General features: G+C 50.0%; 1 protein-coding gene across 3 annotated transcripts; it reads right to left on the reverse strand.

Moving 5' to 3' along the window:
* Positions 1-360: 360 nt before the first annotated feature.
* On the reverse strand, positions 361-20,117 carry A4GALT (alpha 1,4-galactosyltransferase (P1PK blood group)). 3 transcript variants are annotated; one of them, XM_062592167.1, is made up of 2 exons: positions 20,065-20,117; positions 361-4,243 (listed from the first exon to the last, which is right to left on the reverse strand). In XM_062592167.1, exon 2 carries the CDS (start codon positions 4,208-4,210, stop codon positions 3,116-3,118), a length of 1,095 nt encoding a protein of 364 aa, XP_062448151.1. In that variant the 5' UTR covers positions 4,211-4,243; positions 20,065-20,117; the 3' UTR covers positions 361-3,115. The 3 variants fall into 3 exon arrangements, with proteins under 3 accessions (XP_062448151.1, XP_062448141.1, XP_062448131.1); XM_062592157.1 differs by lacking the exon at positions 20,065-20,117 and adding an exon at positions 16,349-16,445; XM_062592147.1 differs by lacking the exon at positions 20,065-20,117 and adding an exon at positions 15,159-15,233.
* Between the last annotated feature and the right edge of the window lie 6,188 nt (positions 20,118-26,305).

Genomic DNA, 26,305 nt, shown 5'->3' on the forward strand with positions numbered 1-26,305 from the left:
GGAGCTGCCTATTTATTCCACAACATCCAAATCTTCTAAGCAAGGTCAAAATGGCTTACTTCAGATAGACTACTGCTTGTGACGGATGAGGTGATACCTGGTTGGACTAGAAACCAGAACTCTGCTTTCCCCTACATCATCCTCCAAGTCCCAAAGATAGCATGGTAGCCAGGGTCCCCAGAGCCTTTCTTCCACATGTGCTTATGTCAAACTCACCCCAAGTTCTTTCCACACTCCTAATTTTACTAAGTCATTTGAGGACACAACTCAACAACACTTTTCTGCATAATAACTAACAGATTGTTAAAAGCTGCCACCAACGCCTCGCAGAACAAAATGGAACATCTTGGTAGAAAGAAGAAATAGTAAAAACAGCGTTTATTTTTCTCTCACAAGGCAAAGGGAAAAAGGCCACAGGCTGCTTTGGTTCAATCCTCTCCTTGTCAAACCTCTGAGCATTAACTCTTCAGGAAAAACAAATAAACGAAAACAAAAAGAAACCACTACACATATGCAAAAAGGCACTTTCTTAGAATAAGTAGTGTATATCAAGCCAGATATTCATTGCCAAACACTTCTGTAATCAGTTTATGGTATTGCCAAAGTAAAGTTTCCTGTTATTATGCCTTTACAATCAGCAACCTTTACTTTACTGTCCTTGGTAGGGGTTCCTGGCTTGCCAAAATTTCTGTTGTTTAGCCAGCGTAAGTCCCAAAACAGAAGGAACCAGCAGTAAGGTATACCATCTCCTATTGACTACACACTGGATCATGGCTGACAGTTTTGCAGCTGCTTCTAAAGAAAGCAGTCAAAAAAGCAGAGTACCAGCAGCAAAACAGACAGTGAAAATAGGATCCATTTTTACCACTTGATGTGGTGAAGCACACTTAGATGGTCAGGAAGATTTGCAGTTTCCCCACAAAGTCTTGGTTCTTAAAGACACTCAGTTTTGGGAGAGCTGCAGATGTTCAAGATCCCATATATCTCCAGGATGACGCATAAAGCGAGGCAGAACTAAGAGGAAGCACTACATATGTGCATGTATGTGGTGCAGGTGAGTGGGGGCAGGAGGAAGAGTGGTTTCCAGCACCTTCCCCATTCCAGGGTAGCTGCTTGTGCCCCGAGTGCATGCCCTGCACAACTTACAGGTGGATAACTTTCAATCAAAGCAGCATTGGCCTTCAGCCAACACCAGATAGCTTAATTTACAAAAAAAATCCAAAAGGTGCAAGCTCTCCTAAGCACCCACAGCCCTGTCCCCTGGGAGAAAGGGAACTGTTTTCTAAAAGGGACAGATGATCTGGCTTTCTCATTTTTGTCATCTAAGAAGAGGCAAATAAACCTGAGATACATAGAGAAATTCTGTCTTTGCATGCACTGTTGTCTACTTTTTTGCACGTTGGCTTGACTAAGCTGAGCAAAACTCCCATTGCTTATATTTGATGGGAAGCAGAACAGAGAGGGAAACAAGCCTGAGAGAACTGCAGTCCTAGAAATAATCTGTTACACTTGGAGGACTTGCAGGAAGCACCACTGAAAGAGCTCTCGCTTCAGAATCAGATGACACTGGAGATCTGACCAATGCCTGGTCATCAAAGAGGCAATTGGACCATCCAACTGCTGTTCCTAGGAGTGCAAAGACTCATACAGTAAAGGCAGAAAAGATTTTACAGTGAGATTATCATTTCTGAGTAGTGTAGGAGAGGGGATGGCTTATGCTCTGCTCATCCATGTCAACCCCATCACAGTGCCAAGCTCATGTTCCCCAGTGATCCCCCTTAGATCAAGGAGGGGTACAATGTTGGCCTTACTCTCACTTCTCACTGCTCTTTCTTCATCATTTTCAAACAAAGAACTGTAAGAGCATCAATACATCCCTTTGGGCACCAAAGGAAGGGAGAGAGTTTCTCCCACGGTTTGTCCAACAAACTCGCCTTTGCAGAGGGAACCCCCAAAGGCACAAGAGGACCCTAAGAGAGATGAGTTAACTTTCTCCATCATAGTTCAGGAATATAGTTGAGGAAAAAGAATAAAGCTTTCCACTGCATTTCTCAAGAACTTCCAGGAGAGATTTGTACTCCTGGACAGTGAATTGCAGGAGTGTTCCAGGCTACTTGAAAAGGTCCTCCATAAACAACTCAGCTCCTGAACTTGAATTTAGATAGTACAGGTTCTCTACCAAGCTTTTGGTATCCTTGCAGATACTTGGAAGTATTCTCATCTCATCCCTCTGGGATCAGTCCAAGTGCTGAAAGTTCTGGTGCAGCTTAGACATAGTTATGGGCATTTGGTTATACAGACAAAGTCAGTGTAAAACAGAGTTCAACTCTGTGTTGGGTGCAATTTGAGGTGCGATTTGGACGAGCTCTCCTGCCCACTGCAGATTGTTAATTCACTACCACTACCAAATAAAACACTGCTGTCCATAAGCTCCTGCAAACTGATGAGCTGGCCAATCCTCAAGTTCTGATACATTTCAAATTCCCAAGCAGGTCTTTACAGCTACAACACTAAGCAGAGGCTCTGGCATCCTGCACCCTGCTCAAACAGGGCATGAGGAATTCCCCTCCACGAAACAGTCTTCAGGGAAGGGAACTGAAGCCACTTCCCCTTTCATTCTTCTCCATCTTCTCACTCATTTTTCTCAGACCATCTTCTCCAGCACACCTTTAACTCCCTCTTTAGCACCTGTTCTCTTCTCTCCCACCGCTTTACTGCTTTGAGGACTGCACTTGAGAAGTCCTGAAAGCTAACAGTGACGAAGGCTGAGATGAGCATTTCTGCAAAGGCTCCTTCCAGGTTTAACAGCTACAGAAAGGGGCTGATGGAGACTGCCACAAGTGGCACAGGCCTCACTACCCTCTTGAAACCTTTTTATCTGAGCAAGCAGAGCAGCAGAAAGGTCCTGCGCAGAAACAAAATGTTGCCACCACGCAGTTAAAGTCAAGACAAAGAGCGGCACATATGTTGGTTGAAACTATGGGCTCCACCTTTGCCCCATGCAAATGGCTTTTATTCTCAATTCCCATTGCCTCTCTTCACAAGAAGGTTCATTTGTGCTGGAACAGCTGGAGGTTTGGGGCTCCAAGATGATGGCCCTTAGCTGATCCTTGAGTCACGGCTGTCCAGCATCCTTCTTCATGATATCGTATGTGGCAGGGCAGAAATGAGAATGTAGCTGAGCCAGCAAAGCCTTGGATGTGATCTCTAGCCTTGTCCCTTGGCTCTTCTTGTTCCATACATGCACTGCATAGGTGTTCTTGAAGAGGTGATGAAGCTCTGAGGAGCTGACCACTTCGAAGTACTTCTTCCAGTCCTGCCATCGGATGGGATAAAAAGCCTCCCGGGGCAGAGCACTCACCCCTTTGCAGCTCCTGCTGCTCCTAAGACTCCTGATGGAGCACCACTTCTTGAAGACACGGGTTAGGAGCTGTGGACCCTGATGACCCCAGATCCAGCTGTTGTAGTTCTCCACAAAGTCCTGCATGCAAAGCTCCATGAACTTGTGCTTGGGCTTAAAGGACAAGAAGGCTCCATTTAGCACATACTTGGACTGGGTACCAAGCACATTGGTGAGGTTCTTTAAGTTCTTAAGCACAATGAAGTCTGTGTCCAGGTAGATGCCACCAAATTTCCACATGATGGCAATTCTGCAGGCATCAGACAGGATGGGTAAGAAATAAGGCTCCCAGCGCTGCTGAGCCTCCAAATACCATTCTGCAAGGGGTGTCCCAGAGAAAAGCTCCTGCAAGTCCAGGGGCCGAATTTCCACATTGGGGAAGCAGCTCAGTAACGAGAAGCCCCAGTGGTTGGGTAGTGAGGCATTTCTGTTTGCCAAGCCTTTCATGAGCACCACAACCCTCGTCCCAGGGTGTGTCCGGGCTGCTGATTCCACAGAGCACATGAACAGGTAATTTGGGTTGGTTCGCTCTGAGGTCTCCACAAAAAACACGTCTCCTGGGGGAGGAGGGGGCCCACCAGCAGCAGCACGGGGAGGAGACGGCACAGAGTGAGCACAGTGGATCTCAACAGGCAAGCTGTAGACCTGGCCTCTGCCCTTCGGGTCCTCTGTGATTCTCCAATACAACAGGATGGAGGCAAAGGACAAGAACTTAAAGGCGATGATAAACAGGGCCCCAAGCCTGTGGTTCAGCATCACTCTGGTCAGTTTTAGCAGACAGCTGGACATCCTGAGCATCCTTGCTCCCATTGGACCCCGCTTTCCCAAGACAGGTGTTGTAATCTGAAGAGGAGGAAAGAAAAAAAAGACATTGACAGGCAAGGCAACACACCACTAGCCACAGGTCAGGACTCCGGCAGAACCACATGCTGAACTCTCCTCACTTCCCCTAATCTCAGTTATGCTTCAATCATCCCCTTCGGTCATTTTTAAAGCAGTCTCCTGGCTTCTCCATCTTGTCACAGGGCCTGCAGGCCCTCATCAGAAACCACAGCCCACATTCAGATTGCTCTCCTTCAAACATAAAAAAGGGACAAGCCTCTCCTGTTTATCACAAACAAGAGTGACTCTCAGTTCCCTGAATGAATGTTTACAGTGCTTACCATTTGTTAGCAAATATAGCATTTGTTCCATTTTACCTTCATCAGGCCATTATTTTCAAATCAGACACATATACAAGAATAATCCTAGAGACAATGAATTAGGATTCTTCTTTGTCCTCCAGTTTGCTGTCACACTAACGGCCTTAGACCTTTGGCACACGACAACGCATGGAACAGCTTCTTTCGAGACATTTGTGTCCCCAGTGGGAGACCCACCCACCCTTCCCGAGAACTGAATGCTCAACTAAAACACCAGTGCTGCCCTCTCTTCCTGTCAAGAGGCCTTAGCTCCTACAATCACAGGATGGCATTTCTTTCCCTTCCATTTATTCCTTGGTAACTATTCTGTGTCCCATGTTTTGCTACAAAGCTCCACAATGTGACAGTGTTTACTATGTTACTTCACACTGCACCTTGGTTCCTGCCAGCGCTCTAAATTTTATACTTAGACTCCTATGCTTAAAATACTTAACACTTTCCTTCCCTGAGAAAGTCTATTTTTCCTTCTTTCACCATTTAAAACCACACTTTGTGAAAGAGAATCAAACATTATGATTGTTAATCCTTCAGCACAGCAGTGCTTTGGTCCTTAAGAGAGACATACTCCCGCTTGCCCACCCATTCCACCCACAGAACCAGCCTTCTCCAGTGCTCAAGTGTAGGCGGATGCCTATATACCCTCCTATCAGGCAGTCAAGCTGGGATTCACAGTGCTATTTCTGCCTTTACAAGCCTACTCTGAATGTTCTGGCCAGCCACCAAGTTTAGTTCCCTGAAGTCTAAAGTGTAGATTTACCATAAAGAGATATGTTGCAGCAGATGGAAGAGCAGAGCTGAATTTAGCTTCCAGAAAGTCCAACTGCTCTGTAACAGCCTGAAATAAGGTGTACCAAGCTCCTGCATTGCACAGTCTAATTGAAGGGAGCTGTGACTGATGCGCTAATGCCTTCCTCAGAGCTTGGATAGTCTAAGTGGTGCTAGGCTTTTAATAATGAAAATCAGTAAAGTTTCACAAAGAATATACTCTCTAAAGAAAAAAAGAATTGATATGAAATTATCTGAGAGATGCAAAACATTTTAATGTCTTCCTTGCCTTAACCCCTATTTCCCTTGTGGTAAAATTTTGCAGAATTTAAAAGAAATAAAATCAATATGATCCAACAGTAAAACTAGGAGAGTTTTATGAGACAAACTAAAAATGTACAGAATGTAATAGAGAGCTACATTATGCCTGCTACAGAGAGCTACAGGTCAGCTTAATAACAGAACAGAATTTTCCATTTTAGATTAATCATATTTCAGTGGGAAGAAAAGAAGTCTTTTGAGGTTCATTTGTCAATTCTTCCTCCATTTGAACAAAAGCCATGCCTTTAATCCTGTGACCTTTCAACACATCTTCTGAACTCTACCTGTAGGAAATGACACACCATCCACCTGGTAGCGCCAGGGAGGATCCTGCATCCACGGAGCACTTGGGACCAGTCATACTGCAATGAGCTCCCCTTCTGCTCTGTACCCTTCACTTTCCTTGAGATCGTCAAAGGACAGCTTGCTTCCTTTCCATGTTGTTGAAAGAAATGGCAAGACCCTGCCATCTCCTGTCCTATTCTCTCTCTTTTCTATGACTTTACTTATGCTTGTAAAGAAGAGGAGCAAGTGAGAGAGGGAGGGAGATTTTTCACCACGTCATGCCTGGGGCATTTGGGATAGTTATAGTTTGCACCAGGAAGGAGCTTGGGATTGGGGGAAGAGGCAGCTACACAGCTCCATCCTGCAGAAACAGCACTTCACTAGCATCTGTGAGTGCTTCTGTGCTAGAGCTTTTGCCCACACAACCTTGCTGTTCAAAGCTGATCATACCTGCAACTGGCCAGCTCTGGCCCTTCTCCAGAAAGCTGTACTTTGCAAAATGCCACAGTGCAGGCACAGAGTATGCCAGTTACTGCCCTCACATATGGAGAAGGGAAATTCTACCCAGAAGATTATATCCACATGGGGTTTGTACTGTTTGGCTGTGTACTGGCTAAAACCAAATGTTTGTCAAAGCATAATGACTGTGCTGTAAGGACAGAACAGTCTTGACTTGGGGAATTCCACCTATTTTATTGCCAGTTACCGTTAATTTTTAATTATTGATTTAAGTATTGAGAAAAAAAAAAAGACAAACTATTAAACAAACTCTTAGGAAAACACCAGTCCTTCCCCTTCCCCAAGCTTAACTTCAGTCCAGCACTTCTCCTCCCCCTTCCTAGTCTCAGCTCCCTTTGTGTTTGTCACGGTGTTACACACAGTCCCTCCCATTTCCTTTGGAGAGGTGACTGCTGGCACAGGAGGTGGAGGTCAGTGAGTAATGGTTTCTTTCTGCAGGCACTTACTTCTCATTTCTTCCACTGCTCCTTGTTTCTTACTGCTCCTTTGCTCCAGCACAGGCTCCTCCACAGGCTGCAGGCTCTTCAGGGCTCTACCTGCTCCACTGTGGCCTCTCCAGGGGCTGCAATCCCCCACGGGTGTCCCTGCTCCAGCACGGGTAACCCACAGCCTGCAGTCCCTCAGGGGTGCCCCTGCTCCAGCATGAGTCATAGTCCTTCGGGGATGTCCCCACCCTGGCATAGGTGGCCCGTGGCCACAGTCCCTCAGAGTTATACCTTCTGGTGCTGAGCAACTCCTGCCAAGTGTGTGTCTCCAACTATGTCCCTAACAACGTCCCTTCTATGTTCCTTCTCCGCTTCCCCCCTTTTCTCCAAATGTGTCTCTTCACATGTATCCCCTCAACATGTCTCCTTTTCTGTGTCCTTGCCTATCTCCTCATGTCCTTTTGTGTCTCCTGGCTCATGTCTCTTTTCTCATGTCTTCACGTGTGTCCTCCCATATAGTCCTTTTGTGTCTCCTCTCATATGTCTCCTTTTTGTGTCTCCCATCTCCCTAGTGGCTACTGCTCTTTCTTAAATATGTTTGAGCAGAGGCACCATATGCTCCTCTGGCTGAAATTTTGGCGCGCAATGGGTTGCTTTCATCCGTTTCAGAGCAGGTGGGAACTGGCAGTTCATGACCTTCTCCTACACAGGGTGCTTCTGCAGCACACTGCTCCTGGAACCCTACCACTTACGCCCAGTACAGCATACAGTGCAATGTTCAAGTACAGGCAAGTCCCTAGCTTTGTTATTTTTCTTTCCATACAGGAGAAATGTGCTAATAAGGCATTTTAGAATATCAGCTGTTGAACAGTCCTTCACTACCTAGTGCAAACAAAACCAGTCATATTTTAAAACAAGTTAGATGATCAAGTTGACTGACCCCCTGTGAGACTTTTTAACCCATGTATTTTTTTCTCATGGTGGTAACATCTGCTTCCAGATGCTCCCTGTACAATGGAAATTCTTTAAACAAGTAAAGAAAATGAAAGACTGAGTGATACTTTGTCATTTACATACTTGCAATGCAAAGGACTTTTTGTCAGTTTATTGATGACTTCATTTTACAGAGAACTCATTTAATAATTTGCTCCACCCTGTCGTCAGAATACTCTAAATATATCCTTAGCACATGCCAGATCAATATCTGACCCTCTAGCAGGCAAGCAGGAGAGTAAGGACACCTTCCAGCACTGCCATCCCATTTGTACCCCCTTCGCTCAAGAGCAAAATTTTGTGTTGCAGCTAAACCAAACTAAGAAGAAATTTCCACCAAAACACAAATTAATTCAGGGAATCTAAGGTAGAAAATTCACCCTTTGAAGTAAAAGCAAAGTTTTTGTGCTAGTTGAGCATCCAGCTCAACTATACTATAAATCTTTGGACAACCGAAGGATTTAGGTATTTAGAAAAGAAGAAGCCTGATAGTGCTGTCCCATCTAGTAATTCCCATAGATAAAACAAGCAAAAGGAAATTACCATAAGCACTGCTGTGATTGTCAAACCAATGGAAGCAAATGTGCATTTGCTTAAAATTCACTTTTGCTTTGAGTTCAGAGGTCTTTTGTGACTAAAGAGCAAAGACAATTTTAATAAGTACTGAGCAAGGGAGTTTCCTGACCTGGGCAGAAAGAGGTGCTTTAAGACTTTACTTGGGGCAGTGCAAGATAACTTAGCAGCTAGCAGTTTCCACAGCAGCTAGAGTCAAGAGCCAAGTCCTCGCTCTCAGAAACCAAACTGCACTTACCGTAGGGCTAGATACAGATCTGCTGGCTTTGTTTACTGTTTTGGGGACTTTTAAAAGTTGAGACTGTGCACTTTTGCCTGAAATCAACTCATTTCTGGCTGGTATTATTATGAAAGTGTGCAGACACCAGAGAATCAACTTGTCTGTTATTTTAAAATACCTTTAGTACAACACTTTCTCTGCAGGATGGCATGCTGCATCACAGCATCAGTCACAACATGCCCTCTACAGAGTGTACTTCCTGTGCTGCGGGGTGCTTCCTCCTTTTTCAGCCACAATGCTTAGTTAAGGATGGCTGAAGCAATACGCTGCTTGCTAGCTGAGGCATGGAGAATGCCAGCCAAGTGCTTCCATAAAGCTCACAGGGCTGTAATTCACTGAAGGTGATATAACAGAAGTCTAATGCATTTCTAGACAGGTCAGGTGAAGCGTTGGGTTTAAATGCTCTGTTGAGTCCAGAATGTTTTCCCAGATGAACATTATGAAAGATTCAGAGACTTCCCAGCCTGTTTTTTTTTGCTGCTACTTAATGGAGGAGGCCAAATCCATAATTCCATTTCTTTCCACTTATAGGTTTTAGGTGTTGCTTTTCTTTTCCTTTGAAAGCCCTGACAAGTTTTCAGGGGACACAGCTCTATCTTTACCTCCAAAAGGAGCTGGAAAGAGAAGCCACAAGAATAAAGCCTATGAAGGAATAAAATCTCAAACTAGTATCAAAGAAGAAATGTAATGGTAGGCCTTTAACTAACATTTGGTGCCCCTAAATATATCAAGCTTGAATCTGGAGCTAAGGGAATTTAGAATAAGCATCAGGTGTGATTCACTGTACTTTCCTGTTAAGGCATCCTTAAGTATAACAAAAAGGAGCTGCTGAAGGTTTATGTAAATCTGGTCTCAGGCACTATACTTCAGAGCAGCTACAGAAATACATTTCTTTCCTTTCATATGCAAAGGAAAACTAAGGCTTACAAAGCTTTCATCAAAAACAAAGTAAGAAAAAAAACAAACATGTGGTCTGTGTGCAGTGTCAAAGCAATGTCATTCAGTCCAAGGACCTAACACTGCTCTGCACCGTCCTTCCAGCTTTTATTCTTTTGCTGTTTAAAATTTAGCACATTTGCCAAGAACAGATAACTTTGTGAACTTTGTGCTGCAGAGAGTTGTGGTCAAGACTGGCCTCTAGAAATACACTGGGATAAGGCAGCCTACAGCGCAAAGTGGGCCTACAGCCTCATGTTTGCAGCTGTGTTTGTTAGTTCCTGCCCCCATGCTACACACTCTGTGAAAGCAAACACATAAGAAGTCATTCACATGATCACAGCCTAAGAGGAAATTATGCTGGCCTTTGAAAAGCAGACATTGGGTACTGTAGTTAACATATTTTAAATGCCTTTACTTTTTAAATCAATTAAATCCAAGTTAAAGTTTCTCAGCGATTAAGACTTCCCAAACTACTAGTACTGCGCATACAAAACAGCAAGAGATAATCAATGCGTTTAATTCTGTTTACTTTTGCATACTTCAGGAGAATGTCCTATTTGTACTTAGCTCTCATCCACCCAACCAATGCATATCTGGACCATACGAAACCTCCCTGAATATATTGCATTCAAAATACAATTGCAATTTCGCCTAGAAAATGGGAATGCATTACAGAAGAGACTTTCCCATACCCCACATTCTAATCTACTTCCTCAAGAAATTTAGTTTAATGCTATCCATTTCGCGCACAGCATTCACATGGAGAATTTAGTTACTAGATGAAGAGCAGAGATTCCTAATACTGAAATTGTGACTGGCCTGACTGCTCGGTCGGATGAATACAGGGCTGAAGTGAAATCAGTCATTGCTGACTTGTGGTTTCCCTAAAGCCCTGCAGGGATCTTCCCCTCTCCTGGTGCAAGCAGCACCTCTGCCGTGCAGCCGCCAAGTTGCGAGACATGGGACACGGGATGCAGGGAGGAAGGGCCATCTGGTGGATAATTTCTCTTTGTCCCCCAAAGCCTTCGTTGCTCAGGGAGACCTCATGCCTGGGTTACCCAAAAGGCCCTAGGGAGATTAATTTTTTTCTTACCTTTTTGAAAAGTTGTTGCTTGTCTTTAGACTGCCTACTGAACAGTTAGAGCCTGTGTGTCCTTGCAAGGATCTCAAGTGATCTTGAGTATGTCTTAGGGAAGCTTCATAAATATGAGTAGAGTACTAAAGCCTGGTATCTTTCTGAGATTCCTATCCCTACTTCACAAACAGGTAAATCAAGTGTTTAGATTTACTAGCATGTGACACGTGCAACAACAGAACATACTAAGAAGTCCCCAATTCTAAACATTGCACAACTGGACAGCACTTTGAGCTGCAAAGTATAACAACAGATCAAATGCCAATAAGCTATAACCTGCCTTCAGAAAGTTATGTGGTGATTTGAAGCACATCCCTCACTTTTTAACCTCCATTCTTGCTGCTGTCAGTGGCCTTATGCCCTTCACTTCTCCAACCCAGTGCATCTGTCTCAGCATTGCTCTGCTCTGCTCCTTCCCCTCTTAGCCTGTTGAGCCCAGCCATGGCGATTGCTTCGGGAAGTGAGATGGGCAGAGCCAGGATCGCTGGTCCAGGCCTCTGTCTGGCCCTGGAGACCACAGGCCCCTGCAGCTCCCTGACCCACTCTTTGGGTCTAACACCATACAACATCAGGTGCTGGGTTTCACTGTGCTGAATAAAGATCCCTCGGGGATGGCGTACTGAAGGATTTCATATTGGTGGGAGCACTGAGCAACGTAGAGTGTGGCATGGTGAGGAAAGACGTGGCATCACTGTGTGACACAAAGGGTAGTAAGAGGAATTACAGAGAGATCTGGATAGAGAGGGATGTTCGCAATCATGAACCCAGAGACAATGTGTAATCAGAATTGTATCTCTCCTTCCCCCAAAATAGTATCCAAGTGTCTTATTCAGCCCTTTGTCAGGAAAGTTTCCTAACGCTTTTTGTAGAGCTTGGCATTTGCATCATCTTTAACTGATGAGTAGTTTTTATATCTGGTAGATTTTGGCTTTCAGAAAAGAGACCATACAAAGCCTTGTCAATGGTCTGAATAAAAGGTGATACGGAACTTGGCTGGGGAAAGCTCCCGGAAAATACAAATAGACAAAAGGGACAGATGCTAGCAGTAGACCTGCTAGCAAACTGATACAGCTCTTTGCCACCAACAGCTTTCAGTTCAGTTTCATATTACTGCATGTTTGTACAAAGCCATACACACTCATTGTATAAGTAGTAGGGCTGGAAACAGCGTATAAAATTTAAGTCTAAACAGTATTTTAACCCTCACAGCTCATGAAAATACTAGAGGCTTGACAAGCAGCAGCTTTCTGAAAGGACATGCACATATTAGCAGACCGAGATAGTAGTAAGCCAGAACAAAGTTTGGTCAGAAAGTGGGCGAACCCTGTATCACTGCTACCTAAGTTCTTAGGCAAGGGTTGCAGAGAAGATCTTGCATCTTGCAGAAAGACGCCACTAAAATCCTGTCCCCTTGTGCAGTAACGTCTGTCTCATGAAAGTGGGCATCTAAGCAGCATTAATGAGAGAAGACATATAGTGCTCTTCAGAGTATGTTAAACACTTCAAGTCTATCAAATATAGCAGGTTTTCCTTCTACCACTTTGGATGACAGTGTCTTTCTCTCTTTTTGTTTTTAAAATCTAAAGATACGCTGGAGAGGAAAGGTCATCCAACCGCAGATCACCACATACAGATTCAAGGGATTTCTGTTTATTTTGCTGCTCTGTAACAGGATTTTTATAGGACAAGGAACAGATCACTTTAAAGTGAAGTATAAAAGCTCACCTCCAACTTGAAATCATTGTGAAGTCTAATTTTCTTCAGGGATTGGGGCTTTTGCTTCTCTGTCTCTAACACAACCTCCTGTGAATATGGAAGAAGTGCCTTCCTATCTGACAGAAGCACGGCAAGAATGAATATATTCAAGACTGGGAGGTATTCCCATCTGTGCAAGATACAGGTGTGATGTTTTGTGCAACTATATTGGAAAGAGTTGGAAAAAAATATACACAGTATGTGCATTTTCTGTTTTATCAAAAAAAAGAGGGTTTAGTGTAGATTGTAGAGAGATTGTACTTAACCCCTTGCTCCCAGAAGAGTAGTTCTTAATGCTATAACCTGAAGTTCTACCAGACCTCATATAAGTTACTGGGCAGAGTTACCTGGCTTAAGATAATTGTAAAAGCCTGCAGAGACATGCAAAGAAGTCAGTTGCTAACATAGCACTTGTTTCTGAATGAAAGCATCATCCAAAATAAGATTTGTGAATCTGTTGCGGAATTTGAATGACCCAACAAAACAGGGTTTTTTTTAAAGCCTTTGCTCAAGAGTGCCTTAAAAAAAAAAAGCGACCTCAGATGAGAGCACAGAAAGATTTCAATGCCAGAAGATGCTCTACGAAGTTTTAACATAGATGGAAAGGGCAACCCTGAGGGAGCCAAAAGATAGCACAGTGAGGCTCATCTAATAAGGAGCTGCCAGAAGAGGAAACAGGAGTGTTCCCAATCTCTCCTGCCATCATGTACCAGAACTTGATCCTAACCATAACAATGCTGATGGGAAGACTTATTTAACACTATAAACTACTAAACTGGTCTCACCTCTGCATGTGCAACATTCACATCCGTGTGGTTTTATGTGGCAACTGTGAGACGCAGGCAGTGATTTGTCTCTATACTAAATGCAACAAAAATAAGACGGAAATAGAATTCCTTCTAAGTGCTTCTTGCCAGATTAAAGTATTATTTGATGACACATCAAAACTGAACCAATACCTAGGTGTTGCTAAAGTATGCAGTCCCATTCTCTTCCTTCTCAGGCTCAGCCTTGACACTCCTCTGACCCTGCAGCGAACAGCCCAGAGGGCCCAGAGACTTCCAAAAAGCTCGTGCTTTTGAAAGATTTGATTTTCTTATTGGTTTGGCTCCCAGAACTTGTTTTATAGTACTGCGGAGACAAGCATGAGTGTTGGCACAAAGAGAGCTGCAAGAACACGCAGCCCAGAGACTGCACTTTTTTAGTGGCACTTTAGTTCAATGGTAGCACCAAATAGCACATCAAGGCTTTCACAGTCCATGACTACTGGACTTGGCCTGATGATATCCCTGAGGGTGAAAAATTTTATTAAAGCCACTGTCTAATGGACACAGCGAATGACTTCAGAGGCTGTGGAAGTCCTGGGAGAAGGAGAACATTGGTCATAGCTCATTGGTAAGCTAGCGAAGGATCATAAACTAACTTCACCCATAAATACACTACAGAAGACTACCATTTTATCTGCTTCAGCGCAAAAAATACTAGTGCTTACCTACCACTTCTTAGTCATGCTGCTTCTACTTCCTGTAGAGGCTTCATAGGAAACCCAGAGGTTTCTTTAGCACTCTTGCACCCACACAAATGCAAAACCTTTCCTAGAGAGGAGAGAAGCATCCCAAACGTTTCTCCTGGTATTTACTGAGCGCAGCCAACCCATATGCACATTACAAAACCATCGGAGCTCTAGCTGAAGCTTGAGTGAGAGGCAGTTAGGTCTGGAAAATATCTAGACTATTTTGAGCAATCTCTCATATTGGGAAACGACGTTGATTTAATTGGGGTAGTTCGTTCCTAGCCAGGTCTCCTGAACTCATCTTCTTTTGCCAGTGTTAATAATTCTAGATTAGTACAGTTAAAAAGTATTAAATCATTGCAAAATGTTTCCTTATACTTCTTCTGCTGGGGTGTTCCTCTCCCTGCCACAGCAAGCAATCCTGCTGGTCTGTTGTGAGTCTCCATCCTTCCTCCTCAGACTTCAAACCTTATCCTTGCCCAAAGTCTTATGTTTTTCCATGGCACATCTGCCCGGGAACACGACAGCCGATTTCGCTCTCCGCTGTCACCAGTTCTGCAATGTTTCCGCTCTCTCAGCCGAGCCAGCCCCTCGCTGGTCCCGAGCGCAGCGAGCGGAGAGGAGGTCCACGTTTCTGCATCCCATCCGACCCTTCCCTCTGCTTCCTCCCACCGCGCTGCTGCCGTTCACCTGCGCTCGCGGTCCCAGCGTCCGAGCCGCCCTTCCCAAGCTGCGTTCAGCCCTTGGCCGCTCCGCCGAGCCCCGCGGCACGCCGTGCGCAGCTCCCCTCCCGCCTCCGCGCCTCCTCCGCGAGCCCCCTTTTCGGAAACCGCTACCCGCGCTGCGCGACGAAAAAGCCGAGAAGGCACCCGAGAGAGAGCCGCGAACCGCGGAGGGCCGGCCGGCCGGCTCCTTGCGCGCGTGGGCGCGTGGGGCCTGTCACGCCCGGCTCCGCGACAGCCCACGGCAAGCGCGGCAAGGTGCCTCAGCGCCAGCCCCGCGGCCGCCGGGGACCCCCGCCGCAGCCGCCTCCCCCCACCGCGCCCCGCTCACCTCGGCGGGCGGCGGCCGCCGCTCCGCGCCCGCGGAGCAGCCCGGCGGCGGCGGCGGCGGCAGCGGTTCCTCCCCTCCGCGCCGCTCCGCCTGGGCATCACGGGCGGCCCCTCCCCGGCGGGGAAGCCGCCCCCGGGCGGGCTGGCTCGCGGAGAGCACTTAAAATAATTGCGGCCAGCAATTTTTTTTTTTTCCTTTCTTATTTTTTTTCTTTTATTTTTCCTCCCCCCCCTTTTGCGCCCCCCCGCGCTTTTTTTTTTTTTTTTTGCTTTTACTCATCACCCCACCCCCGACCTACACATACCCCCCCCGACTCTACACCCACCCGGGGCAAGTTCAGGCTTCGAGCTCTACCTGGCGCTCCTCACGAGGCGAAGCATCGCGCGCCGGCGGCGCCCCGGGTGGGCCAGCGGGCCGAGGCCGGGCAGGCTGCGCGGAGCCGCTCAGAGGGACTGCATGCGGCTAAAGACCCCCCCCCCCAACAGCCGAAAGGGGTGACAAGCCGAGGAGGGAGTGAGGGAGGCCCTGGAGAGACTGGGGTGACACTGAATTATTCATTTATTTATTTCAAATCCGTTTATCTTTTAAAGCAGCCTAAGGCTGAGCTGCTCGCACGCTGCGAAGCGAGGAAGTTTCAGCAGCGTCCCGGAGCGGGAGGAAGCTTTACCTGACTTGCTCCTGGCAAATGATTATCTAACCAGCCCCGATGCGCGGCAGCGGGGTTCGGCAGGAATTAGGAAGCGCTGCTGTGAACCTGCGCGCGGCCTCGTCCGTGCCCGCGGTGCAGACCGCGAAACGGGCCACGCGTTCCCTGATGCCGGAAAGAGCGCGTGGGGGAAAAGAAAAAAAAAAAAAAATCAGAGCCGCTGCGGTCTGCTGGCGTGCGGGAGCAGCGGCGGCTTTCACCCGCGGCGGGCGGGAGAAGGGTGCAGCGCTGCCGGCCGCCGCCGATCGGGTGGTGCCAGGCGACGTCGGCAACGAGGGGGCGGCAGCAGCAGGAGGAGGAGGAGGAGGAGGAAGGTCGGTCCTGCCTGGAGGAAGCACAAGCCAAAGGCTCGGGGCTGCCTGGACCCCAGCGAAGGAAGGGAAGGCCACGTTCGCCAAAGACCCGAGAGCAAGAGGGGACGGCTGAGCAATGGGATCCCTGAGCACTTACACTCCCAGTTACTATACGTACGTCATACCTTTACCTTGACAGACAGGCTGTAGCCTAAAGGTTCCCGGAGCGGGAAGGGCCAAGCTGGCAACGGCAGCCGGGAATAGCCAGACACGCGGTTTTGGCCTCGGCGTAACGGTTTCCGCTCCCTGAGGATCGCCTCCTGTACGCGCCGGGGACCTTCGGTGCGACGTCTGCCCGGCCTTCCCGTCCCACGGCCCCTCACTGGGCGACGGGGGGCCGCAAATGGCAACCTGGCCCCGGGGTGGAAAAATGCCGGCATCTGCTCTCCTTCCTCATGCTTTTCAACTTCTGCCCTTGGCTTCCTCCCAGTGTCACTTTTTGCATTGTTTTGAAGCAAACAGACGAATTCCCCTTTCTTCACAAAATTGGAACAAACCTCTTTCAGCATCTGGCCACCAATGCTCCTCCAGGCTTCTCCTAATAGGAGCTAGCTTGCAAGATTAAGACCCTTAAAATACCGGCGTTTTTTTGTGCTGTAGCGTCAAGAGGATTGTATTCCCAATCAGGCATAACGACATAGAGCCTGGAGCGCATCCCCCCCTGCCAGATTTTCTTGATCAAGTTTCTGCGAGGGGAAAAGAGGGGAAAAGGGAATGGTTTTGCTAGCAGACACTTGCGCAACCCTTGAAGTGAAGTCACTGAAGCCTTTTTGAAATTAAGTTGGCAGACACAGATAAATCCTTTTAGCGGCATTAGCTCAGTGTTGTTAGGACGATACCATATTTATTGATTAATATTCACCAAAGAGGAACATGCTCCGATGAATTTTGCCAATGGAGACGGCCGTGACTACGAGAAACGTGTTCAGCAAGCGGATGACACATGAGAATGTGAGAAGGGGAAGTCGGAACAGCATGTTACCTTGAAAAAGCAAAGCGGGATGTCTGCTAGCACAATTTAAAGCCCAAGGGAGGTGTGCTACCGCAGGCAAAGAGCCTTCGGCTGGCCCTAAGGGCCAGAAATCTTCCCGCTTGCACCAAAACGGGGCAAATGGGGCTCTGCCTCAGCTTCCTACCTGGTGATGCTCGCTGAGGACACGAAGAAATAAGAGCCGCCTCAGTGCAGGTATAACTTGCTGCAAGGGAGCTGCAATTATTTGAGTGCTTGGAAATCATGGACGTTTTCTCTCCCTGCAGGAGTCTGAGATTACCAAAGTTTTTCCCTGCTCCAAGGACAAAGGAAAAAAAGGCTTGAATTAATAATCCCTCCAAATTGGATGGAACTACATAAAAAGTTTCAATCAGATTGGGTCAAATAATTTTAATTTATACCCTATACTTAAATGATTCAAAAATCATTTTGAAACAATATTTCAAAAGGAATAGCTGGTTTTACTTGGAGGGGACATTTTTAGTTAGAAGAGTCCCGTCTGGATTGTTTTGGGGGTTTTTTTTGCAACCAAAGTTTGTTTCCCTCCATTACCTCTTTTTGAACTTTGATATTTATTAAAAATAACTCCATGCTGTCATCAGCCCAGTTGGAAAGAAACATCGTACCAAACAAAAATTGGCACCAATTCCCAAGTGGCCACTAGCTCTGACTGTAGCAATGATTTTCTAGGACAAATTCTGCAGCACGTAATGCGGGACCAAAGCTGTAAAGCTGCGTAATGCTTAAAGCGGTGCTGGAGCTGGTAAGAGTTGCCAGCTCCTATAAATCCGGTCACTCTAATTTAGACACCTCCATAAAATTACAAGCTTTGGCTCTTCCCCATCCCTACATCTCCCTGTGTTTGCCGATGTCTATCGCTCACCCTGCGTTATGGCACGGAAGCAAACACAGAGTTTTCCTAATGTAAAGGAAACAGCCACAGCGTTGCCAACCTCCAGCGCAGCATGCAAGAAATGCTCCATTTTTCATGGTTTAAACTGCCAGGGGACGGGCATATGCTGAGCTTGGCGAGGACAGTCCTAAAAACAACCGGCAGCTGCGCTCCTAGGCTCACTGTAAATTCAGGGGATGGTATAAGAAAGTCCTTTGTCATTCTTTTGCTAAATGTGGGCTCCAGGGATATTCTTTTGAGTTAAATATTACGCTTAAAATGTGAATTACTCTTTACTCCAAGGCTGTTTGGAAGGAAAATGCACTTAAAATTATATATGTGTGTGTGTGTATTTTTATATATATACACACACATATATATATAAAATAAAAGCAGCTACATTTAATTGGAAGCAGATGGTCCATCTCCAAACAACAGGCTGTTTCTGAGTTGACCCGCTGCTGCTCTTTTAAGGTTCTAGTGCACCTTTCCAGGAAGCAGATGGGCTAGTACGCGTGTGCGTGCGCTAGGGCTTTAGGGAGTAAGACATTTCCAGCAACAAGTTTCTTGTTGAGTTGGAGCAGAGGCACGAGTTTGGAAGGGAAGGACTTCAGCCGCTTGGAAAGCGGCGGTAGGGCCTCGCTGCCTGGCGGTGCCTGGGGCAGAGCCGCCGCCGGGCCGCGGCGCTGAGGGCCTGTCGACTGCGGTTTCCCAGGCTCCGGCGCGCTGCGGAGAGCTGAGGTTTTCGGTGAGTTTTCTGCAAGAAGAGCTGTGCTGCTACAGTCTCTCAGCAGCCGCCGCGCCGGTGCCGCGCGCCGTGCTGGGTTTAGCGGCGTTCGCGTGAAATTTGAAAAAGAGACTTGACAGCACAGGTGTAATATTTGCCTTTTCTTCTAATTGTTTGCGTTAGCCCTTCAGGGACTGATAAGGAAGGAGGCACTGGTGGGAAAAACAGGGCGAGCGTTTTCCTACAGCCGTCGGTAAATAGCACCGGGCTGCACCCTGGCGCACAGCACTCCTACACCCATGGCACACCTCTCCTACACCCACAGTGCACACCTCTCTCCTACACCCATGGCACACCTCTCCTACACCCGCAGTGCGCACCTCTCCTACACCCATGGCACACCTCTCTTCTACACCCACGGCACACCTTTCCTACACCCGCAGTGCACACCTCTCTCCTACACCCATGGCACACTACTCCTATACCTGCAGTGCACACCTCTCTCCTACACCCATGGCACACCGCTCCTACACTCTCAGTGTGCACCACTGCACCACTCCTACACTCTCAGTGTGCACCGCTCCTACACCCATGGCACACCGCTCCTACACCCACAGTGCACACCACTCCTACACCCATGGCACACCGCTCCTACACTCTCAGTGTGCACCACTCCTACACCCATGGCACACCGCTCCTACACCCACAGTGCACACCACTCCTACACCCATGGCACACCGCTCCTACACTCTCAGTGTGCACCACTCCTACACCCATGGCACACCGCTCCTACACCCACAGTGCACACCACTCCTACACCCATGGCACACCACTCCTACACTCTCAGTGTGCACCACTCCTACACCCATGGCACACTGCTCCTACACCCGTGGCACCACCGCTCCCACAACCACAGCACATACCACTCCCACAGCGCACACGTCTCCTACGCGTGCGGCGCACGCCGCTCCGACACCCGTGGCGCGGGGGGCTGCAACGTAACTCGCGCTTGCGCCGGCAGCAGCAGCAGGCAGAGCTCGCTTCAGCCCTCGCTACAACAGCGGGGAGAGCAGAGAGACGGGCTCAGCCTGGGGGCACTGGCTATTGATTCCCGCGCGAGCCGCGACCGTGGGGCTGCTGGTGCGGCAGCGCAGCGGAGCTGCGAGGAAAGGCAGCTCCGGCCTTGGCAGAGCGGGTTCCCCAGGCGAAGAGCCCCCCCGGCCCGAACCTCTCACACCTGGTGAGCCGGCCGCGGCTCCTGCCTCCTTACAGGAACACTGCCGCCGCCGCGGGCTCATCCGCTGCACCGCGGTCGCTCGAAAAGAGGCGGCGATCGGGAGGGAGAGCCTCCGTAACCATTGCGAGTGCTTGCTTTCCCTGGCCTGCGAGCTAAAACAACAAGCAATCCGCAGTTGGCTAACTAAAATAAGCCAATGCAGAAATAAAATGGAGCTAAAAACAGCAGAGCTCTGCACGGTAGCGTTAGCTGCCTGGGGATGGGCGGTCAGAGAGGGTGGGCTTACGCGTGCCGTTAGCAGGTAAAGCCCACGGCAGCCCTAGACAAGCTGCGATTCTCCTTCCCAACGGGAGTAGCGCCTCGTGCCCCCTCCCCACGTTTTCTGCAAGGGAGCCTGATGCAGCGAGCGCCGAGGTCACCAGGAGCCGCGGCTCCGATCTCAGCTCCGACATAACCCCTAACCTCGGGGACAGAAGTCCCAGTGCCCTGACGGAGTCTCTTGCGAGACATCAGCACCGGCGTATCCCATGGATGAATCACCGCAGCGCAAGCACACGCTCAGGCTCATACGAAATATTTTAGCAACCTCCACGGAGGCTCGCACGGCTGCGGAGGCAGCGCCGGGCTTTGCGATACCCGCCGCACCGGTGCTTTGCAGCACGGGCGCGCTGCGTGTTTGCTGGCAGCCGGGTAGGTCGCTTAGGGCAGCGCTCAGCTCACCGCCGCGCGGTCTGCTGGCGCTGGGCCACCCGGGGTGCTCTTCTCGAGGGGCTTTGGAAAGCTGCACGGTGTTTCCGACCATGACACTAACTTTTAGATGCCGTCCTTGAATTGCTCTTAGTCTTTCGTCGGGTCTAAAAATAATGATAATAATAATAATAATAATATCCACATTCAAGAACAGTGGCGTGCCAGTGGGTTGCAGGTATGGGGATGGCTGCATGTAAAAGGCCTCCAGCAATCCCTTCCCGAAGTCCCCAGCAGCATGGACTCGGCTGGCAACGGGCAGGCACACTGGCGCGGCGGCTGCCCTGCAGCAGGCGCATTTCCAGGAGTGCCTGATTTCCACCGGGGGCCTGGGACGTCTCTAGCAAGGGGACCAAAACCCTCTCGCTGCTCTGTTGTGAGAACAGCGAGCGGCACGAAATGATTTTAAATGTTCCTGCAACATGATGTGTGGCTTTACAGATTGCATTTTCTTTCCTTTTCTGATAATGCTGGGGGATCGGCTTGCCAACGAACATGAGACCATCTGGAAAATGTCATCCAGCGCATTATTTCCTGTGCCAGAGGGATATTTATAGACAAAATAAATCATGTTGTCATGATTGAGGCAAATACGGGAGGCCCCATAGGGACAGAGTGCCTTTTCTCCCCGCTGCTCCTCTGCGGACATCCTGAGCATTCGGCTCCCGGTCCCGGGACAGGAGGGTGCCCGGCGCGGCGCTGCAAGCTGGCTGCCTCTCTGGGGAGGAAGCCAGGTCGCAGCTTCACCCACAAGCCTGGACGTGGTTTATGTCTCCCACAAAACTCCGTCTGGGCCGGGACCAAGCCCATCACTGATGTTGCGTGACTCCAATGTGCCCAGTACCCAAGTGGGGTGCAGTCAGCTCCCACCAGGCAACGAGGCATGGAGCCGCAGCACGGCCAGCATCTGGAGGATGCCAACGGCTGCCCTTCCAGCTTTGGGACTGGCAAAGCCAGCACTAGAGCCCAGCAAGACACAACAAGGCCCATCATGGCCAGGAAGGATCCCTTCCTCAAAACAGAAGCCTCTCATGAAAATAAGATGCGTCACCAACCCCGAAGTTGGGCGTCCCTGCTGCAAGGCATTCCTGGTCAACAGCGAGCGGATGCAAGGTGCCGTCAGCTGGAGCAGCCACAGCCACCAGCCCCCGGCCGGACCACCCCCGTGAGCACTGCCGAAGCACCGCCTGCCAGGCCAGCGCCGAGCGTCGGCACTGCGCACCAACGAGAAGTGTGGAGGGATCCGAACTTGGTGGGAAGCAGCTGGGCAGATGTTTACCGGGAGCTGCTGCCTTGCAGAAGGAGCAACGCAAGGAAATGGGAGCATTAGACAACCTGGCCGGGTACCAAGGGGTTTTGCAGGCGGGAATAGCGAGCAAAGTGATTGTAACGCCTTGGACATTGTGTCTTGCAGCTGGGAGCCAAATGGCAGAAGGCGCTAAACCAGCAGGCCAAGGCTGCCCATCTCTGAGACTCACCGCGGGTCCAGGGCTACGTCCTGGGAGCGGATGCAAGTACCGGCATGCCAAGACAGCCCTGTTTTACGAGCAAACCATAGCATTAAACCTTCTACCCAGACCAGCCAGCAGGGTTGCACATGCCCAGCTAGGCACACTACGTATGTCACGGTCGGCAGCGGTTGCGCCGCTAATCCGAACCCAGCACCAGCGTCCTTTTTTTTCAGGCTGGAATCAATCCACCAGCTCTGGCAGTAACCCCACAGAAACCTGTTATCAGTATAGTGTCGCTCTACAATACGATCGCTCTCGAATTGCTCAAAACGCTGCCCCCAGCAGATGCCTTCCCAGAGTGGGGACTTTACTCAGCCCTCACCCCCAGCTCAGCAGCCAAATCTGCTGCGTTTCTAATAGTTCTGTATCAGCTGGTAACTACACAACCACGTACAGCTCGGGAGGCTGGATATTTCAGACACAAAATAAGTTGATTGCAAAGGAATTTCTCTCTAAAAGTTAAAGCCTTCCCCTCAGCTGAGCGGTTCAGGGTGCCGAGCGTTGAAACGCGACGGACTCAACCGAGCACAGCCTTCGTCTCCGGGAAAGCTCAGGGCTTCGGGGTCTGGCCGGCAGTCAGCACAGCCTTCCTAAATTTAGTCGTGGAAAAACAAATATTTGCTTTAGATAGGCAAACATTTGCGCCTCCAGATCCCCCAAACGGCATCAAGACCTCGATTATTAAATCGCCGTCAATAAAACCGCTCGCTTGGCGCCGCCGCCCGACGGGGCCCCGAGGGGCGCTGGTCGCGGCGCGCCGGCCCCGCTCTCGCCGGTCGCCCCTCTTCCCCGAGCGGCGGCCGCTTTGCCCGGAGCCAGAGGCAGGCCAGGGGGCGCAACGCCTCGCAGCGGGCGCGGGGCCGAGCGCGGCGCTCTGCGGGGCGCGTCCTGCCGAGCAGGGGAAGGTTTTGCCGGCGGACGCGGGCTAAAGCAGCTTGCCGGCGGCTCTCGTTTTCAGGAGAAACGGAGCAAGCCGTCTGCCTAGGCGGCGGGCAACAGTATTTCTTGCCAGACGGCCGCCGTATCCTCCCCGGTTTCCTTCCATAGAAAGGCCACCAGCCGCGACCGCCCGCGGAGCCGGGACCGGCGCTGCCGAGGCGTTTCGGGCTCCTCGCTCGGCTGCCGGCCCCGGTGCAGCCCCGGGGATCAAATCCTGGCGCCCTCCAGCACGGGGGGGCACCCCTCTTCCAGCAGCAGCGGAGCAGGGGGGGCGAGGAAGATGGGAAGCAGGCTGTAACTTGCCACGTGCCCATAGCGAGGGAGAGGAAAAGGGGGGAGAGGGGAAGAAACCCCCCAAAACCACTGGGAGAAGCTTTCGCCAATGCAGAATATAGATCTGATGACAATAAAACCTTCTGCAGATTTCAGAGTGCCTGTGCCAAAAAACTAAATGGCGAAATGAAAGGAAAGAATCAGAAAAATCTAGATTTCTTCCGGGCATTTTTAATCAGCCGCTTTGTTTTTCAGTTAAGTGCACTTAGGAACGTCCTTCAACCCTAGCGCCTCTGATAGAATGAAAACACTGCTGGTCAGGCCGAATGAAGTATTTAGTTTGCCCCAAACCATTTTTCCTTACTTTATGTTTTTCCCCTGCTATTTGTTAATGGCTTCCCCCTCCCCGCTATTTTTTAATTGCTTTGAGTCAGAACAAAACTTCTCTCTTCTAGTTTCTCAAGGTTAATTACAAGAGGAACCTCTCCGCATGGCTCCAGATACACTGCCCGGTCCGCTGCAAAACGGACCCGCTGGTCTCCACAAGCACCTATGTTCACTAGTATTTATTGGTTTCTCCACCACAGTTTTGATGCTGCCCCAAAATCACGCACACCAGGACTCTGTTTGCTAGATATACTGAAGATATAAATATATCTAGATATATCGCAGAGAAACACCTCCCTCCCCGCAGCATTTCTGGTATTAAACCTGCTGAAGGAACGCACTGAGCACTGGAGCTTTCACTGCAGGAAAGCAGAGGTAAAAGTATTAAACTGTATTTCCACGCAGGCTACAGACGCTTGGAAAACTTCAAGAGAAAAGCCAGGGTGGAGAGGGCAACGGCTGAGATGAAACAAAAAGCTGCTGCGAAAGAGTCGCTCTCGCTCAGCTGCGTCCGCTCCGCAGTCGCCAGGCGCCCCGTCGGGAGAGGGCTGCGTAGCGCCCGCGCGCCTCTGCCTCCGGCCGCTTCCCCGGGCCCCCTCGCCGTCCCGGCAGCGCTTCCAGCGAAACGCGTCCCGTTCGCCTTGCAGCTTTGCGGGCTCGGTGCCTGACGGCTTCCGGGAGCCGCCGCGGTTTTCCACGGAAGCCGAGGGAACGGGATCCTTAGGCCCAGCAGCTTCTTGCCCGCTCCCGCTCAGCCAAGAAAGCTTCCGCGCCCGGCGCCGGCGCGGCGGCCCTGCGCCTTCAGCGGCGATAAAACACAGCTCGAAGGACCTCGGGCGGACGCGAGCTCCTGCGAACGTCGTAAAACAGCTGTTGGCAGGGTAGGAGAACCGCGGGCGAGGGGCCGCCCGGGCCGGAGGGAAGAGGCTGCTTTCGGCGAAACCGGGCGCAGCGAGGAGCAGCCTGGGAAGCCGCGCGCAGGGCTGCGCTCAGTCCCGCCGCCACGGCCGACAGCGGGCTAGCGCCAGGCGCCCGGGGGGTTGGTTTGTTGCTTCCCAGTGGAAACGTTTATTGTTCAGCACGCGAGTTAATAGCTGCGCGGGAAGAATAAAGAATCGGAGGAAAATAAGGAGTCCTGAGACCGCGTGCTGGGGGAGAAATTCCCCACTGGGAGAATTTCCAGAGGTTTTGCGGTGAGGCCTCTCTGAAGACCCAGCTAATTGAATGCAACGAAGAGCTGCCCTGGCACCCCCACGGGTAACTGTTCAGCCCAGCCAGGGAAAGCACTCAGAAAGCCCATGTCTTCCCAGTAAATCTGTTTCCCCGCGCGAGGAGGCCAAGCAGTCCTCAGCGGAGAGGCCGTGCAGCGCGGAGCCTCCTGCCAGGGGCAGGTCGATGGCAGGAGGCCACCGAGCACAAAATACGGCCGGCGCCGGGGAGGCTCTGGCACCCGGGCACAGCTTCGGCACCTACGTTTGCACGTCAGCACAGCAGCAGCGCCCCAGCTCCCTTCGCGCTCTGGAGAGACCTGGGCAAGAGGGATGGCCCAACCCAAGCACCCTGTGGCTCAGCACCCCGCGCTCCCTGGGGCCTGCGAGGGTCTCCACCGGCTATAAAGCGAGCTCAGACGCCCATCTCAGGCGCCCATCTCATACCAAATCCCACCCAGGGATCGCCTGCTCACGGCGCGCGAGCGATGCCGGGAGCCAAGGCGTTCAGCGGCGGGTTACGGAGGCTTCAAGGCAATCTGCCTGGAGGCAACGCGTGGAGGAGCTGGGGCGGGCGAGCAGGGAGCAGGAATCCCGACGAGCTGGGGCAGTCCGCGTGGCTGGCTGGTACGGCGTGCCGCCGCCGCAGCGAAACGAAGAGCTGAGGGCCCAGGCGAGCGAGGGCTGGGGCTGGCAAGTCCATGGGGCAAGAGGAGGCACCAGCCGCAGCCTGGATGCCTCGTCGCGCCAGGGACACGGAGGACAGGAGCACATCTCCATACCTTTGGGGATGGCGAGCTGTCACGACTAATACGGGCTGGTGGTCTCATACTGCCACCATGGAAACAGCCTTAGTATCTCTGAAAAGTTACAGATGACAGTTTTCAAAGAGAAGCTTTGCACTCGTCTGCTCGGCCTTAGAAGAAAAGGACAGTTTAATAACACTGAAATAATTGCAAGGCAAATCACTCGATGGTAAAGGAACAAACCAGCAAAGTACGAGTGATATTTAGAAGTGCTAAGAACATGTGATTAGATGTCAAAAAAGCTGATGTGTCATAACTGGACAAATGCTTGGAGATTAACGCAAGTAGCTTCCGGGGGAGGGGGGAAAGAAGCATGTGGGGAGAGAAAGGGATATGAATAAGCATGAAAGGGAAGATAGAAATCAGAAAA

Source organism: Rhea pennata, chromosome 1 (genome assembly GCF_028389875.1).
Source record: "Rhea pennata isolate bPtePen1 chromosome 1, bPtePen1.pri, whole genome shotgun sequence".
NCBI lineage: Eukaryota > Metazoa > Chordata > Aves > Rheiformes > Rheidae > Rhea > Rhea pennata.